General features: G+C 39.3%; 1 protein-coding gene across 1 annotated transcript; it reads left to right on the top strand.

The window, feature by feature from the left end:
• The first annotated feature begins 394 nt into the window (after positions 1–394).
• LOC113030746 (vascular endothelial zinc finger 1) lies at positions 395–14,187 on the top strand. Its single transcript, XM_026182437.2, has 5 exons — positions 395–531; positions 6,040–6,791; positions 10,568–10,637; positions 10,743–10,905; positions 11,432–14,187. Exons 1-5 carry the CDS (start codon positions 499–501, stop codon positions 11,797–11,799), a joined length of 1,386 nt encoding a protein of 461 aa, XP_026038222.1. The 5' UTR covers positions 395–498; the 3' UTR covers positions 11,800–14,187.
• The last annotated feature ends 1,061 nt before the right edge of the window (positions 14,188–15,248 follow it).

The raw sequence follows: 15,248 nt of genomic DNA, 5'->3' as shown, positions 1-15,248 counted from the left end.
CTTCTCTAAAATGAACCACTTGGCACAGTGGGAAAGACGACCGCCCAACTATTTGTAATGCAGAACAACACGCTAGCATCTTTTTTTTTCCCTTTTAAAAAGGACGAAACGTTACTGAAACGCAATCATTTCCCAGCCACATGCGACAATCTAATATAACAAATTCCCCTCACAGCATCAGCAAAAACCATCCAGGGGGGTGTTTTAAAAATCCAACGCCACCAGATTACTATCGTAATAACACGGGAACAATTCATACAATCTCTTGTGAATTTGAATTCAACATACATCGTAAGTTGCTATTCTTGTTAGTGATTAATTCATATTTCACGAGTTATGCGTACGAATTCATTTCAAAATACGAAATTTAATGAACCCCGCCAAATCCTGCGCAAAGTGGTTCAGCCCTTGAGGTCACCGGAAGTTGTTTAGCTGCCATGTTTGGTTGCTTTGTTGTAGGCTTCTACTAGGTTTCCTACAGAATTAGTAAGTGTGGAAATGGAGCCGAGCTGGAGTACGTTTCTTTTTCAAGTAAGTTGTCTCTTTTGGAGGGAAACCGGAATAGTCGGTAAAACAACCGTAGAATTGCAAACGGCTTCATATCTTAGTGGTAAATCCAGTTTTTAAACGATTAATGTCAAGAACAAGTAACCAAGCAAAACAATGGTATATGAATCCAGGCTTCCAGCTGTGAGGCTTGGGAATGACGCTAGAACAAAAAATCTAATCTCTCCAAGCATTGTTTGAAAAGCGGCATGTTTTCTTACCCCGACGATATTTGGGTATTTGCGTTTAATACTTCGACAGCGTTTGTGATTCCTTGTTTTTTTAAGTTTGTTTGCCTAGCCGGAGCCAAACATGCGGGATCACTTGGAGTGAAGCAGGAGACGCCACTGCACCGTTACAATCGAGACAGACCTGTTTTTTCCCCCCTTTGACTGAAGGCTTTGATCAGGCGCCGTGGGATAATGAGATGTAACGCTGCGACATGTTTCAGTGTAGCGTGGATAACAGAACACGCATTGTAGATTTGGCAAATCTCTGGTTAAGTGTACACAGAGGTTTTTAGCTGCTGAGATTTACTAACGGCGGTTCTCAAGTCCGCGGTGAACTTTCCGCCTGCTCCAGCCGGTTCGACACTAACTAGCCAAGTAGCTAACGATGTTCGGGCTACCTTAATTACACTCGCTTGCTAATTTAGCTTAATGTGGGCGAGGCTGCCATAATGAGCTTGCAAAACTAACGTTACAAGACTTGACGACCAGCGCTGTGCAGATTCTCTGCTTATTAACTAAGCTATTTATTCTGGTGACCGTGGTGGAAAGGAATTCAAACTATGCACACAACATCAGCTAACACTAGCAGCGAAGAGGCGCATTTGAAATTAGCAACGGCGTTACGAAATGAATAAATGCGTGCTGGGAAGGAAAGCGAGTGCTGCGGTTTAGAGTGATATCTGTCACGGTTTAGTGAATTTCAATATGTGCTAAGAATGAAGGCTATTGTTCACTCGTATTTGTGAGCTTCTCAATCGCATGGCCTTACCTAGGCTACAAGAAATGAGCTCGGAACATGGAGCAAATGAGTTTTGTAAGGATAAAGATTTCATGTTTTACAGTTGAGTCCGTTTTTGTGTAACCCCAATGCAATATAAATATATATATTTTTAGTTTCCATTCCCAATACGCACCATTTTTCCAGGTTTACCACTATTCTGCGGTCTCTTGTGTATTTCCAGTGCTTAAAATTAATTTTTACCTTTGACTCAACACTTTAGTGGGTGTTGCAAAGTTCTCCTCGTGGGAGGAACTTCCCAGTAACTTCAGGATCATTCCCAAAAATTACTTTTCAGTAAACCCTTCAAATCTGCATATGTAATGTTCACAACTTTATTTTATTCCAGGCTTTAATGATCAGATGAAGGTCTAGAGTTTAACCTGCTGCAGTAGTTGGTGCTGCACCCTTTGTCTAATAGTAATATATTTTGTGTAATAAATAAATATGTCAATGACAACGGGGGAAAAAACAGGATATGTGAATAGAAGTGCACAATTTATAGTTTTCATGCTAAAGAGCCACTTCTCTTTTTAAAAGTCTTCTAAAGTGTGGAAAAAAACTGATCATTAATGCTCTGATTAAGCTTTCACTGCTTGGTGTAAGGACATCAATGGCTGCAAAGAATCTGAATAGCTCACTTTGGCAAATAGTTTAAAGAAATCCATCTTAAGTTGTGTTCATTTCACTGCTTTTTGGACACTTTGTTTTTTTCCTGAGTTTCTGATAATTTGCTCTGCTGTCGGAGTGGTCGTTCATTCACATCTTTGTGTACTATTTCTTCATAATTGAAAAGGCAGACAGACAATGTCATTTGTCATGCAGTATCTGGCGTCTAGCCAGAGGCCCTGCGTGTATTATGTACCTCACACTGTTACTGTGTCAGTTTCATGTAAATCAGTGTGCCTTTAAATTCAGGCTCCTGGAACACTTTGAAGCATTTTTTTTTAACTTCATTGTTTTTCAACACATTATAGTTTGTTTTTTGTAAACAAGAAGTTTACATGAAAATTGGTGATATTTTCTGAAAAGCTTTGTCAGGTGTTTTAAATGACCAGTGTTGTTGCGTAAACCAGCTTAAATATTACCTGCTGCATATCCTCTGTCAGGTAAATGCACAATGTGGGGAAAACATGTTCAAAAGAGGGGAGGGGGGGGGGCAGTTTTTGTGAGGCTACATTCAGGAAAATTGGTGAATCATGTTGTTTTCAGCACTCTGAACATGGATGTGTGAAGTGTTACACTAATAACCCTTTTAGGTAAGTGAGAAAAGTTATAACGCAATCCATGTGTGCACGAAAATCAGTTTTGGCTTTCTCCAGAAACTGCAATAGCCACTCAGAAACCCACAGTGAAAACGAATGCTTTATGGTAATTGGAAATTGTGTAAAAGATTCTTTGTTTCTGTTTTGCCCTATTTTACCAAAACATTCAGATGGCAAATCTCAGTAACTAAATGAAGCTCATCAGATGAATAGACTGTACTGAAAATATTAAATTTTTCAGTACTCACATTGACTTGAAATAATACCCAACTTACATGACACTGAAAGAGTGTGCATAAGCATGGTGTTAGTGAGGGATGTTATCAAGTATCACTAACTCCAAGTCTTTGTTCTGCTTAAAACTGGACCTTCATAACAAACAACCCCTTTTGAAATTGCACAATCACTGTTTATATAAAACATGTTTTGGATGCTCTTGCTAGAGCTTTAGACTTGGTAGTAACTATTATGTATTCTATTTTTTTATTTTTTTCTCTCTCCTCCAACGTGCACAGTATTTTGCTTGTCGCTGCCCCCCCCCCCCCCCCCCTTGTTATTATGTTACGTATATTACTTCTTTTTTTCTTTTTTTTTTAACAAAGGTAAATATGTTACATATATTACTTATTATTACCTTTGTTTAAAAAAGAAAGGAAAATATTGAGGCTTGTTGGTGCCGTCGAGAATCAGTTCCATGTGTTTTTCTGCTCATGTGGAAGGTTCATGTTTTTACGGTACAATATAATTCTGGTCATTTTGACTGAAATGAAAAGCACAGGTCTGTAAAATGGGTTACATCAGAAATGCAGGGTATATCTGCTTGGCTATTTTTGTAGATGTTTAAGCGTTTCATAGTTTTTTGGGTACATTTTTATGGTTTTTTTTTTAAATGTATCTATTTATTTTGACATGTGATTTGTCTCAATGTCACAGCGATTGCTCATTGTAATACAGCACACCTATTAGCTATAGGGGTGTTAAATGCCACCCATTCTGGATGTTTAGAAGACTAGCCTCTGTTGAATGTCCTTAAAGGTTTGTTCACTCTTAGTAGAACTCAAATATCTGTACGAAAAAATACGCCTTAACCAAATGAATCCCTGAAGTACAACTTTTTGGGATCATTAAAAAAAAAATTAGGGGATTGACAACATTTCAGAAGTTTGCCCACTAAGCAAACTAGACGGCAGCCAAAAAAATTCAGAACTTGAAAGAAGGACCTAGAAAAAAACTCCTCAAAAATTAGATGTACTCGAAAAACAAATTATGTAATTAGAAGTTTTGTTTCTTTCTCTGCCCCTCTTTTCATCCCTGTCATCAGTTTTTGCCTGTGATGGAAAAATTGAGATTTCGGCAAGCAGCTGTAGAGTGTGGCACAAAAGACTAAAGAAAGACAGCGCATAATCTAACTCAGACCGTGAGCGCAATTCAAGCCTACAGTGGCCCATGGAGCCATCAGGACACTCCCTCCATTTTGATGTTATTTATGAGGGAGCAGCCCCACTTGTCAGAGCGCATTTGTGTCAAAATGGTCAGAGCTGCATGAAGGCACAGCAGCTTACAGGCCCTGCACCTCTGCATAGAGGGCCAGGCTGTCTACACTGGCTACGTCTGCTGTTCACAAGCTTCACAAAGGGGGGTTCACTGCTAGTACCCCACCTCCCCCCTCCAACCCAAACATAAAGCTCTCCCCACCCCTGTTGTGCCAGCGGACGGGTTAGCATTGGCATGATGATGACTAATCCTGGAAGGTGGCAAGTGTAAGCAGGTGCTCAGACAAATGGATGGGTGGCATTCTCCTCGAGTTCCCAGGTCCCATTGCATATGTAGGAATGACGGCTAGTTTCGCTGAGTAGTGTGTGGATAAACAATGTCCCCGTCCCATGAATAGATGAGCCAAATCAATGAAGATGAGCATACAAAGATCCCCTGCTGAGGCCCGAGTGCATCACTGCTCAGATTTGTGTCTTTCACAATAGGCTAGATGACATAAGGAGGACATTGTGAGGTTCATTTTTCTTTTCTGTCCCGTCTTCTCTTTTGCAACTTTTTTCTTGGCTAGCCTTCTTCGATGGATGATTGAACCTCAAAGAGAAAGGTCAAGTATTTCAGCTTGCTTTTCTCGCTGGTGGTTGACAACATCGACAGAGTAGTCCTGAGTGTGTCCAGTCGCTGAAAAAACGGTGTTAACTGTGTTTCTTTTCTTTTTTTTCATATTTGGATATATGAAAAAGAATGAATTGTTATGAGAAGTGTGATAGATTTTTTTTTTTTTTTAACTGAACTAATTGAATTAAACTCCATTGATATTTATTGTGATGTCATTTTTTTTTGTTTATTTATTTATTTTTTAAAGAAAATAAGGCAGCCGGATTTCATACAGCTTCCACTATCTCCATTCTGCCCCAAGTACGCCCAAACAGTCATGGATGATTTTAGCTGGTCACAGCAATGGTACAAAACTCAAATTGTGTCTGATCCATTTAGTCAGGAAATTTGATTACTTAATGAGTGAAACCCCAGCTTAGCATCTTGTTGCTATTGGTAATTACAACCAGCCATTTCATCCCATTTGTGCTGCGGCAGTAGCTGGCATTGGTTTGTACTTGCAGATCCCCAGGGGGGTGCAAAAAAATCTCAAAGCAGTTATTCCCGATGTAAAGTTTTATTTAGTCTGTTGCCCTTTATTTTCCTGTCGTTTAACTCCTTTACTTACACAATAGAGCAGAAGTATGGTTATCCCAAATCAGCTGGGTACCTGAGATGATGGCCTGCTCTTTAGGAGCCTTCTTGGTAGTTAAACTGCGCTCTGCTACGGCTCTTATTTGGTATGCCTGTTTTGCAGTCACATGATGAATGATGAATGTGAGCACCGTCACGATGGTATCCTTTTTCATCCAGCACAGCTTTGTATTCTGTAACAGATTACTAACACATATTGTGTTTATTGAGTTGTCAGTTTCCAGTGAGGGAACACCTGGCTTCAACGCTTTTTGTTTCTTGGTCATTAAGTTTGTTTTTTGTTTTTTTTTTTCTTTAGATTATGGCGACTTTATTTTTCTCTCGCAGTTGTTATCATTATTATTATTATTATTATTATTATTATTATTATTATTAAATCTTTAGTATTATCTTTAGCACCTTGTTACTTTTGTTTTATAAGTAGAAGTATAGTATTCGTCTTCATTTAACCAAAAACCCTCTGTGTTTGATTCATCAGCAGGCCAATGAAGCCCTCCACCACCAGCACCAGGTGGCCCAGAACAGCCTGCTACCACTTCTCAATGCAGGAGCTGAGCAAGTTGACCAGAAGCCTATCCTGCCTATCCAAATAGACCAGAAGCCACCTGCCAATGCTGCTGAGCTTCTCAAAGACAATGTCGCCAGCGGAGGTGGTCAGCGGCTTCCAGTGCCTGTGATAAAGAAAGAACACAAAGGCAAAACCCCTTTTGTCTGCGGCTACTGTAACAAGGCCTTTCGCGACAGTTACCACCTGCGACGTCATGAGTCCAGCCACACCGGTATCAAGATGGTTTCACGTCCAAAGAAGACAGCCCAAACAGCCCCCACCATGGTCCCCATGATCGGCACCATGCCACGAGAAAACAACGGCAACTCTTCCTACATCTCCACAGTAGCTGGCATCCTCTCCACAGCAACAACCTCTGTTTCCTCAGGCACAAGTATCATGACATCACCTGCAATGGGCAATGTGCCGCAGCAAAATGTCCCGAAGAAACCTGCCAAACCTGTCAAGAAGAACCATGGATGTGAGATGTGCGGCAAAGCCTTTCGCGACGTATACCACCTGAATCGTCACAAGCTGTCCCATTCAGATGAGAAGCCTTTTGAGTGTCCCATCTGCCAGCAACGCTTTAAAAGGAAGGACCGCATGACCTACCATGTTCGCTCTCACGATGGGGGTGTCCACAAGCCCTACGTATGTTCTGTGTGTGGAAAAGGCTTTTCCAGGTAAGGATCAGGTTTTTGTCCTTTGATCTCTAAGGAAACTAGTACAACAGTCATCAATAGTTCAACTCCACTAGATTGACTGATAATGCTGCTGTCAGTTTTTCCCTTCAGTTACTCACCTGTCTGTATTTGTTAATTCTACACCTAAATTGTTCAGTATGTCTCTAGTTAAAAATGAATTTTCCACATTGAGCATCTCCAATGTGAATTTGTTTTTCCAATATCCTGCCAAACAGGTCTGTCATAGGGATTCAGACTGACACAGGAATTCCATAGGGAGATAAGATTACTGTTTTAAATTACAATCATTTAGTTCATGAGGTGCTGGATGAAGTTTTAGTCTCTGTTAGATAATGGCATAACATTCTTTATTATACAGTACCACCATGCAGATAATAGATGGTCTAAATGTCATTTTGAGATAAAAACCCCAAACAAAAAATAATTTGCACTGATAAGAAGAACAAGAAGTCCTAAAAACATGTTATGGCCACCGAGGTCTCGAAGATGTTTGAAACAACCTTACCTTGTTGTGGCAGCTGGTTTCCCACAAGCATCCATTTTGTCAGGCTTCAAGCTTACTTGCAGATAAAACCACAGTAGCTTGGACCCATTAGCTTACAATAATCAACTACTGGCAGCTGCAAGAGCATTTCTGCTGTGATGAAAGTGTGTGAGATAACAACAAGAAGTGTTTGTTGGTTCAAAACCAAAGTGAAGTCTTGCCTTTCATATGGAAAATGTCCATATGAAGATGTGAAGAATGCCAACTTAGTAGTTTGCTGCTTGGGGTTTTTTGTTTGATTGTTTTTTTTACTACAGCTGGTCTCCTAAAGCAGGAGCTGTCAGTTTATTGACAACTTTAGACGAAGAACAGCCCTCAAATATGGAGCAAGAAATGAAGTGCTTTAGGTTTTATTTACTGGAGTTCTCCAGCTAAGCTAATCGGCCTGTCCACAAACCTGACAAAGTGTTCTCCAGGGTAACTGGGAATCCCTCCTTGTTGTTGCACTAGCCACTAGTTTGTTTGGGATGAGTTTACTTAGGTTGTCTGTGGAATTGTTAAACTGAGTGCACTAAGAAGCTAGTAGCACTCCTTGTGTGTACATGTGATCAGTCCTTCAAGGGGTTTGGTAGGCAGTGAGAATGTCAGCCACACTGATAATACAGAGTGGCACAAGAAAATAGTAAACTGATGAAAAAATGGCGCTGTTTTTACAACCCTTCTGTTCTATTCCTGTGCTTTTAATCAACAACTAACAAGGCTACTGTAAACAGGAAATGTGCATCTGAGAGCTAATTTATTCTTATGGGAGGGGAGACAAAAAGTAATTTCACCCTCTGGTGATTGCATTCGGGGGTCATAGGGAAAAGTCCTGACTTGTCTATGCAGAATTTCAATAAATAAATAATGATAAATACATTCTAACAACCAGTCTTTTATGAGTGTGTCCTTGGCAGTCCACAAATGGCTGCTGCAAAGGAAAAAAAAATCATGCTTAATAGATTGAAGTATTAAATTTTACCATCTTTCATGCATGCAGTTTTGAATGCAAATGCTAGATTCTACATATTTCATGCTTTACCCAAGGTACACGGAACTGCTACCCAACAGCTTGTACATTTGTAAGTGAATTATTCACGTCATGGTGTTTGGAATAGTCAGCCGCACTGTGATTTGATATAGAGCAAATAATTATGTCAATCTAGTGTCCGTGTTGCTCCAACGTGGCCTTTTTTTTTTTTTTTAATGTTTATTGCTGGGGTTAGCAGTTTAAACTTGTACTTGTAATGACCCCCCACACCATTTCAACCACATGTTTAAAAAGTCGCACATGGAAGAGCACCAGTGAAGTACCAAAGGAGGGGGAGGCGTCACTTGTCACTTTGCAGTTCCCGCCAGCATGTCACAGACTCTTTCCCCTGGGAATTCACTGAACCATGCGGTAATGTTTAGGTCAACACTTTTAACATGAAGTAATGACTTTAAGAAGGTTTAATAGTGACATACATTTAAAATTTTGTTAAAAGCCAAGTGTTTGTTAAACCTGATGTGTACATAAATCAGTATTGACTTAGCAGAGAGTCGTGATAACATTAAAAACAAAAAAACAGCAAGCTGTGTGCCGCAATACACAGCTTCAACAAAAACATCAGCAGTGTACCCTGGCCAAGCGGTAACATTAGCACTGTGCTGTGTAGGGCAATCTCAGGCATGCCTCCAACTTGGTGACGTCGAGCAGCGATTCATCAGCATACTGGAAAGTGAGAATGAGGACTGAGTAACAGGGCACTGAGTCACTGCCACTCAGCCGGATCTGTAGACAGGCACTGTCTGGAGTCTGCTCTCCTCATCAGTGGGGCAAGGGGAAAAGAAAAAAATCTTTATTCCGGTTCATGGCACCCATGAGAAGATCCTACTTGACTCCTCTGATTTTATTTTTAAAAAAAGAAGAAAAAAAAGAAGGGACTCCAGCAGCATGAAACTTTCCGGTTTGGAAGCAGCTGCCAAAGCAGTAGCCCTTGCTCACTCCATTATGGCACTTCTAACATGATTCAGCTCACAGCTTCACTAGAACTGACATGCTGACAGAGGAGGATCAGTGCCACGAAGAAGTTTGTGAATGTTGGCCTTTCGCTGTAAATCTCAAGCAGTTTTCCTGTGAACTTTGCAAATTATATGTATGTTTGTTTGTTTTTATAGCTAGTTTGACATAAAAACACATTATGAAGCTTTAGTTTAAGCTTGAACACTTGGAATACAGAAGGCAAGTTTCAGCAATTTCTTAATCAGTTTTCAGTGGGGTTTTTTTGTTTGTTTTTTTTATTGTGTAATAGACAAGGTATATCAGTACAGTCATGGTGTAAGTAGATATTAAGTGTTCTCAAATCCCTGCTTAAAGTTCTATAACAAAAGGAGCAATATAGATCTTCTCTATATGCTCAGTTATAATAGTTTTCCCTTAAAGGCAGTTTTTAATACCTATAAATATACACATCATATTTTGGCACAGGTACATGTTCTTATCAGAAACACAAGTCAGCACAGCCATGGATTATTGTTGTTTGTTGAACAACAGTTGTGCCATACGTGGTCTTCTTCTAATCCTCAGAGAGAGATGCAAATTCAGATTAGGACTTGTGTTAAGAAGTATCAAGAAAATTCCTGGAACTTCATATTCATTTCATTTTCATATATGTGTAATAACAAGGATGTTAGGAACTAAGCACAGTAATAATAATCAAACTGTCAGTTTATTCAAATATCATGTCAAAAATGTCCTTTCTTTTCATTGTGTGTGTGTGTTCAAAAGTAGGTCAAACACATTTACGCACGATTGATCATGGAGAATTAACTACCATTGACTGAATTTTTCGGGATTTTTTTGTGCCCATCCCCTCATTATCTAAGTAAACAGAGCACATCCGTACACTTCTGCACTTGTAATGCATGTTAGGCTTTTCACTTTATGCTTGTGCACGTCCATGATGCGCCTTTAGTAAATTATTAACACTTGTTGTATGTATTGTAACAACATATAGGTTTGGTTAAATCGCAAGCAAAATAAATGTCAAATGAATTTGGTGAAGTCTTTTAAAAGTGTTAGCAGACGTTATACCAGCCCTACAACTGGTAGCTTTTTGTTGGGTTACAGAAACCATATTATAAATAAATCTCCACACAATGAAGTACAAATTGTCTCATCTATATCTAATGGAACTCAAATGTATCGTCTTTAAATTTTAACCATGTTTTTGTTGTCATTTTTATCTAGGCCAGACCACTTGAGCTGCCATGTGAAGCATGTGCATTCCTCAGAAAGACCGTTTAAATGTCAAGTAACGGTGAGAAAAATGGCTACTTTGCAGCTTGTTTTGTTTTTTTAAATCATTTTTAATATCGTGATTTCACTGCACTGACCTTTTACCCCATCTGCTGTGCGACACCAGGCCTGTACCTCTGCTTTCGCCACCAAAGACAGACTCCGTTCCCACATGATTAGACATGAAGGCAAAGTCACCTGTAGTATCTGCGGAAAGATGCTCAGCGCAGCCTACATCACCAGTCATCTGAAGACTCACGGGCAGACCAACTTTAACTCCTGTAACAAAGGTTCGTCACACACTGGGAGCAAGTACAGCAGCACCATAGGGCCGTGCATTTAAAAACGATGGAAACCAATCCCTGCATATTGCCTTCGCATTACTGTAAGCAATAAGGGATAAAGGCAGTAATATCGTACAGGCTGTGAGTTTGCCAGAGCTTCGAGTGGAGAGCATTTTTAGAAAAATGTGGTTTTTGAAACTAGCTCAAACCATCTAAGGTGTTGTCCTAAAGTTTCATGCTCTTCTCTTTTTCTTTTTTTTTTCAAGAGTGCGGACTTTAAAAAAAAAAAAAAAAAAAAAGTATTAAATGCCAGTCTCTTTATGTATTAGCAAGACTCATTTTGTTGGTCACCATACCGCTGCAGTTGTCATAAAAGCTGTCAACCTGTACATGTTGAGCACCACTGACCAGTGCTGATCCTCGCTATTGCTGTAATATTTGTGCAAAGTACAAGATAATGGTGTTTATTTTGTTTTTGTTTTTGCTAAATGCTGCAAAGCTAAGTAAAATGCTTGTTCTTGGGTTTCTCCAGACGGTAACGAAGTCTGCAATTCTGCTTCAGCCACGCCTGTGACCATCTCTGCCCCCATCACTTCAGCGATGAATCGGGGCAATGCGAACAACAACAACCCCGTCACCATCGCCGCACAAATGAACATTAGCACCAACACGGTCAACATCACATCTCCAGTCAGCCTCCAGCACCCTGTCACCATCACTGGGCCCGTCAACATCGCCTCCGTGAACATCCCGGCAACCGCGCCTATGAATATCGCCCACCCTGTCGCGATCACAACCCCGATGCCTATGAATATAGCCGGGCCGCTCAACATCGCCATGAGGCCAGTGGATAGCATGCCTTTTCTCTCCCAAGTCTTGCCTTCATCCCCACCTTGGTAAAAAATGTAAAAAAAAAAAAATTAAAATAAAAGATAAAAAGGAGGGAGCAAGGTGAACTGGCCAAGAAGAAAGGGAAAATGAAGTGAAACAAGAGACTCCTGTCCTCACAGCTGAACCTCGGGCTCAGCTCTTTCTCACCTAGAACAGCGCTCACTTCTCCGAGCTCTGAAGTGAATATTTACACGAGCTGTGCGGCCAGTAGGAGCTCACCAAGTCCCAGCTGTGTCCCAACCGAGGTTAAGTGACTGGCATGGGACGCAGAATAAGAGTAGAATTTGAGTAGGATTTATCTTGAAATCAGGACAGCCGTAAGACTTAGTGTAGTCAGTTAGAACGATGAAACTGTGATTTGTATTATGACAAATGAGAGGATTCCTCATCCTCGAGGACTCCTTAGGAAAACACATCAGTGCTTTTTGTAAAAGGGAGATGGGAAATGAACTGAAGCAATAACTATAAATTGCTGTATTTGATGTTTTACAAGTTCTCTCCCAAAGTCTCTGGGTGTTACTTTGTATATTGGTTTTTGGTTTTTTTTGTTTTTTAACTATAGCCTGCTAATCACTATTTAATGTTATAGGAAATGAGTCTAGTAAAAGGGACAGCAGCTTCCACTTGCATGGAAGAATATTTTTTCACATTGCTATAGCATTTCTTTTGTATTCTCAGATAATAGGTATGCTCTTGAGGTACACTAACTTGTACAGTTGACATAGTAATGTATTTTCCACGTCAGCATTTTAATTTTTGCTTTTAGCAAGTGGATATCAAGACACTGTCCTCTTGACTATGAAATATTTCTATTTGTTTTTGTATGTATGGACACACAAAGTTCTGTTTTTATTTTCCTATTTGTAGTGTTAATTTTTTTTTGGTTTTCTTCATGAATTCAGAATGGAACGAATCTTGCACTGAAAGAATATCCTGCATACAGGTGAACAGCAGTATTATTGAAGATCAAAGTGGCGTCTCAGTGTTTTTTGCAGCAACCGCAAGCACTTGAGCACCATCTAGTGGCTGATTGTGGAAAGCCTTGCAGTGAAGCTTTTTCAGGCTGTTACCCGTCACCATGGTGGTGACTAAACGTACTGCTCAAAAAACAAATAAAAACAAAAAACCGAGGGAACACTTGAACAATTTTTAACTTCTAAAATTTCGAATCCAACCCTCAAAGTGTTGGTGATTTTGATTACACAATGGATGTCAGTAATGATTTTCAAACTGAATGTTTCATTAATCAAGGTCTGATTTTAAGTGTCACCTTATTTTTATTTTTAAAGCAGCATACTTTTGGCTGACTCTTCTGCACACTTTTACTTTTTTTTTCTTTCTTTCTTTTTTTTCTGTTTCATCCCCAACCATATGCTAAGGATGCTTCGCTCAGGAAACGTATAGAAAAGCCCCATTACTCATGAACGCGGTTCTTTTTATACTGATATCTACCATGTGTCATGATTCCTCTCCATGTAACTTTTTGGATTCCCTAAAAGATTTGGCATCGTGGGGTTTGACTTCAGTGAGGAAGAAGTTGTCCAAGACTTTTTGTTTTGTTTTTAATAGCCGTCCATTTAAAATGATAAATGACTGTACAATGGAATACATGCTGTTTACCTTTTTTAAATTTCCTTTAAAGTCTCAGTCTGCATAGGTACAGTATGTGGCTGGGAACTGTTTAATCAAATGCAAGTTTGTGTCCACTGAAACAACAGGCGAGACTGACAATGCATGACCCCGAACACTGTAGCTGTTGACCTTTTTTTTTTTTTTTTTTTTTTTTTGTTTGTTTGTTTTTAGTGAATGCCATGGTATTTCAGCAGTGTTTCAGCTCATCTGAGTTGACAGAGTTTATACTGAAAAATGCAATATGCATGTTTGTCTTTTTTTTTTCTTTTCTTTTTTTTTTTCCCCAAGTTTTGTTTTAAACAAAATATTAGTCTAGCGTTTTTGTTTTTTTTTATTTTTGTTATATTTACGTAGATACACTATAATAGCCTGTTTGCCAAATTTGAAACAATAATGATGTGATAAACTGAATATTTCTGGTGGAATTGAACATCTCTTTATTTTTAAGGAAAATGGTTAATTGGAAATTCCAGGACACTTGTGAAAGCAGTTGAATGTATATCTTTGTACAAAACTATTTTAGTTCCAAGGATAAGGTAGTTACAATAGATGTGAAAGATAACCTTTTTTATAAATTTTTTGTATTAGAACATTAACATTGATAATTTTGTATATATGAGACACTAGGCTTTCTGACTAGCAGAAAGGTCAAACATTCCTACATTTTTTTTTTAAATGTACGTTTGTCAGATTATTACATAAACATGCGCAATGTTATGTGCCTTTTATTTGGGTTGTCTAAATAAAAGAAAACTATCAAATGTGTTTATGTATTAAGTATAGTTCAAAGTTAATACAGCACTGTAACTACAAACATATCAGGATCTTAATGAAACTTATAACCCTCCGTGCTGCTGATTATCCTTTCCTTTTCACTCGCCAAACCCAGGACTAATTATTGCTAGACCTGTTGAATCAAGAAATCACTTAAATAGAAACCCGTTGGACAAAGAACATTAGGTGAAAGAATCTAACAAAAACGACAACAAAAAAACAGAACATGCCATGAACTAAAACAGAAACAAAAACATTGACATGTATTAGCCTGGAAAAGGCCACAAACTCGTTCCTAAACCTTTGGGACAAACCTTTGGGGAGATTCATTGTCCCTGGAACAGTGGTGAACGTTCCCAGTAGTCGGCAGCCTACCAAAATTACTCCCAAGAGCACATCGCAGACTCATCCAGGAAATCAGAAAAGAACCCAGAGCAGCGTCTGAACTGCAGGCCTCACTTGTCTCAGTTAAGGTCAGAACATCTTGATGGTCAGAGTCTGTTGAGAAAATATTCTGAGGCAACTAGACAAAAATGTAACTTTTTGGATTGCCTCCCGTTACACGTGGGGTCAAACTAACACAGCATTTAATTAAAAATTAAAAGAACATCATACCAACAAACGCACGGTCTCTGAATTAAAAGAACTCAGCAAATAAGAGGGGGGCAGAATTCCTCCATGACAAACATCTAATTGCAGTTTTTGCTGCCAAAGGTGGCACAACAACTTTCGGTTTAGGGGACAGTTACTTTGTTATCTAGTGCCAGGTAGGTTTGGGTAGTTTTTTCCCTTAATAAATGAAATCATTTAAAAACTGCAGATGAACAGTACCTGAAGGTCCCATTGTTAAGAAATAGGAAAAATAGAGATTAAGGATTCATCTGTCCCTTAAGTTGATCCATCTACTGTTCACTGAAGCCTCATCAGAAATGGCTTCAGTGGAAGAGTGGCTCATTCACTCATTAGCGCTTCATCAGCATTTAAAGAAGGGAAATGGGGCAGAGGTAGGCCATTACAACAGAAGAGCTGTATTAAATATAGACATTCGAGCT

The sequence above is a fragment of the Astatotilapia calliptera genome, chromosome 10 (genome assembly GCF_964374335.1).
Source record: "Astatotilapia calliptera chromosome 10, fAstCal68.1, whole genome shotgun sequence".
Taxonomy (NCBI): domain Eukaryota; kingdom Metazoa; phylum Chordata; class Actinopteri; order Cichliformes; family Cichlidae; genus Astatotilapia; species Astatotilapia calliptera.
This window is presented reverse-complemented; position numbering and strand designations above follow the sequence as displayed.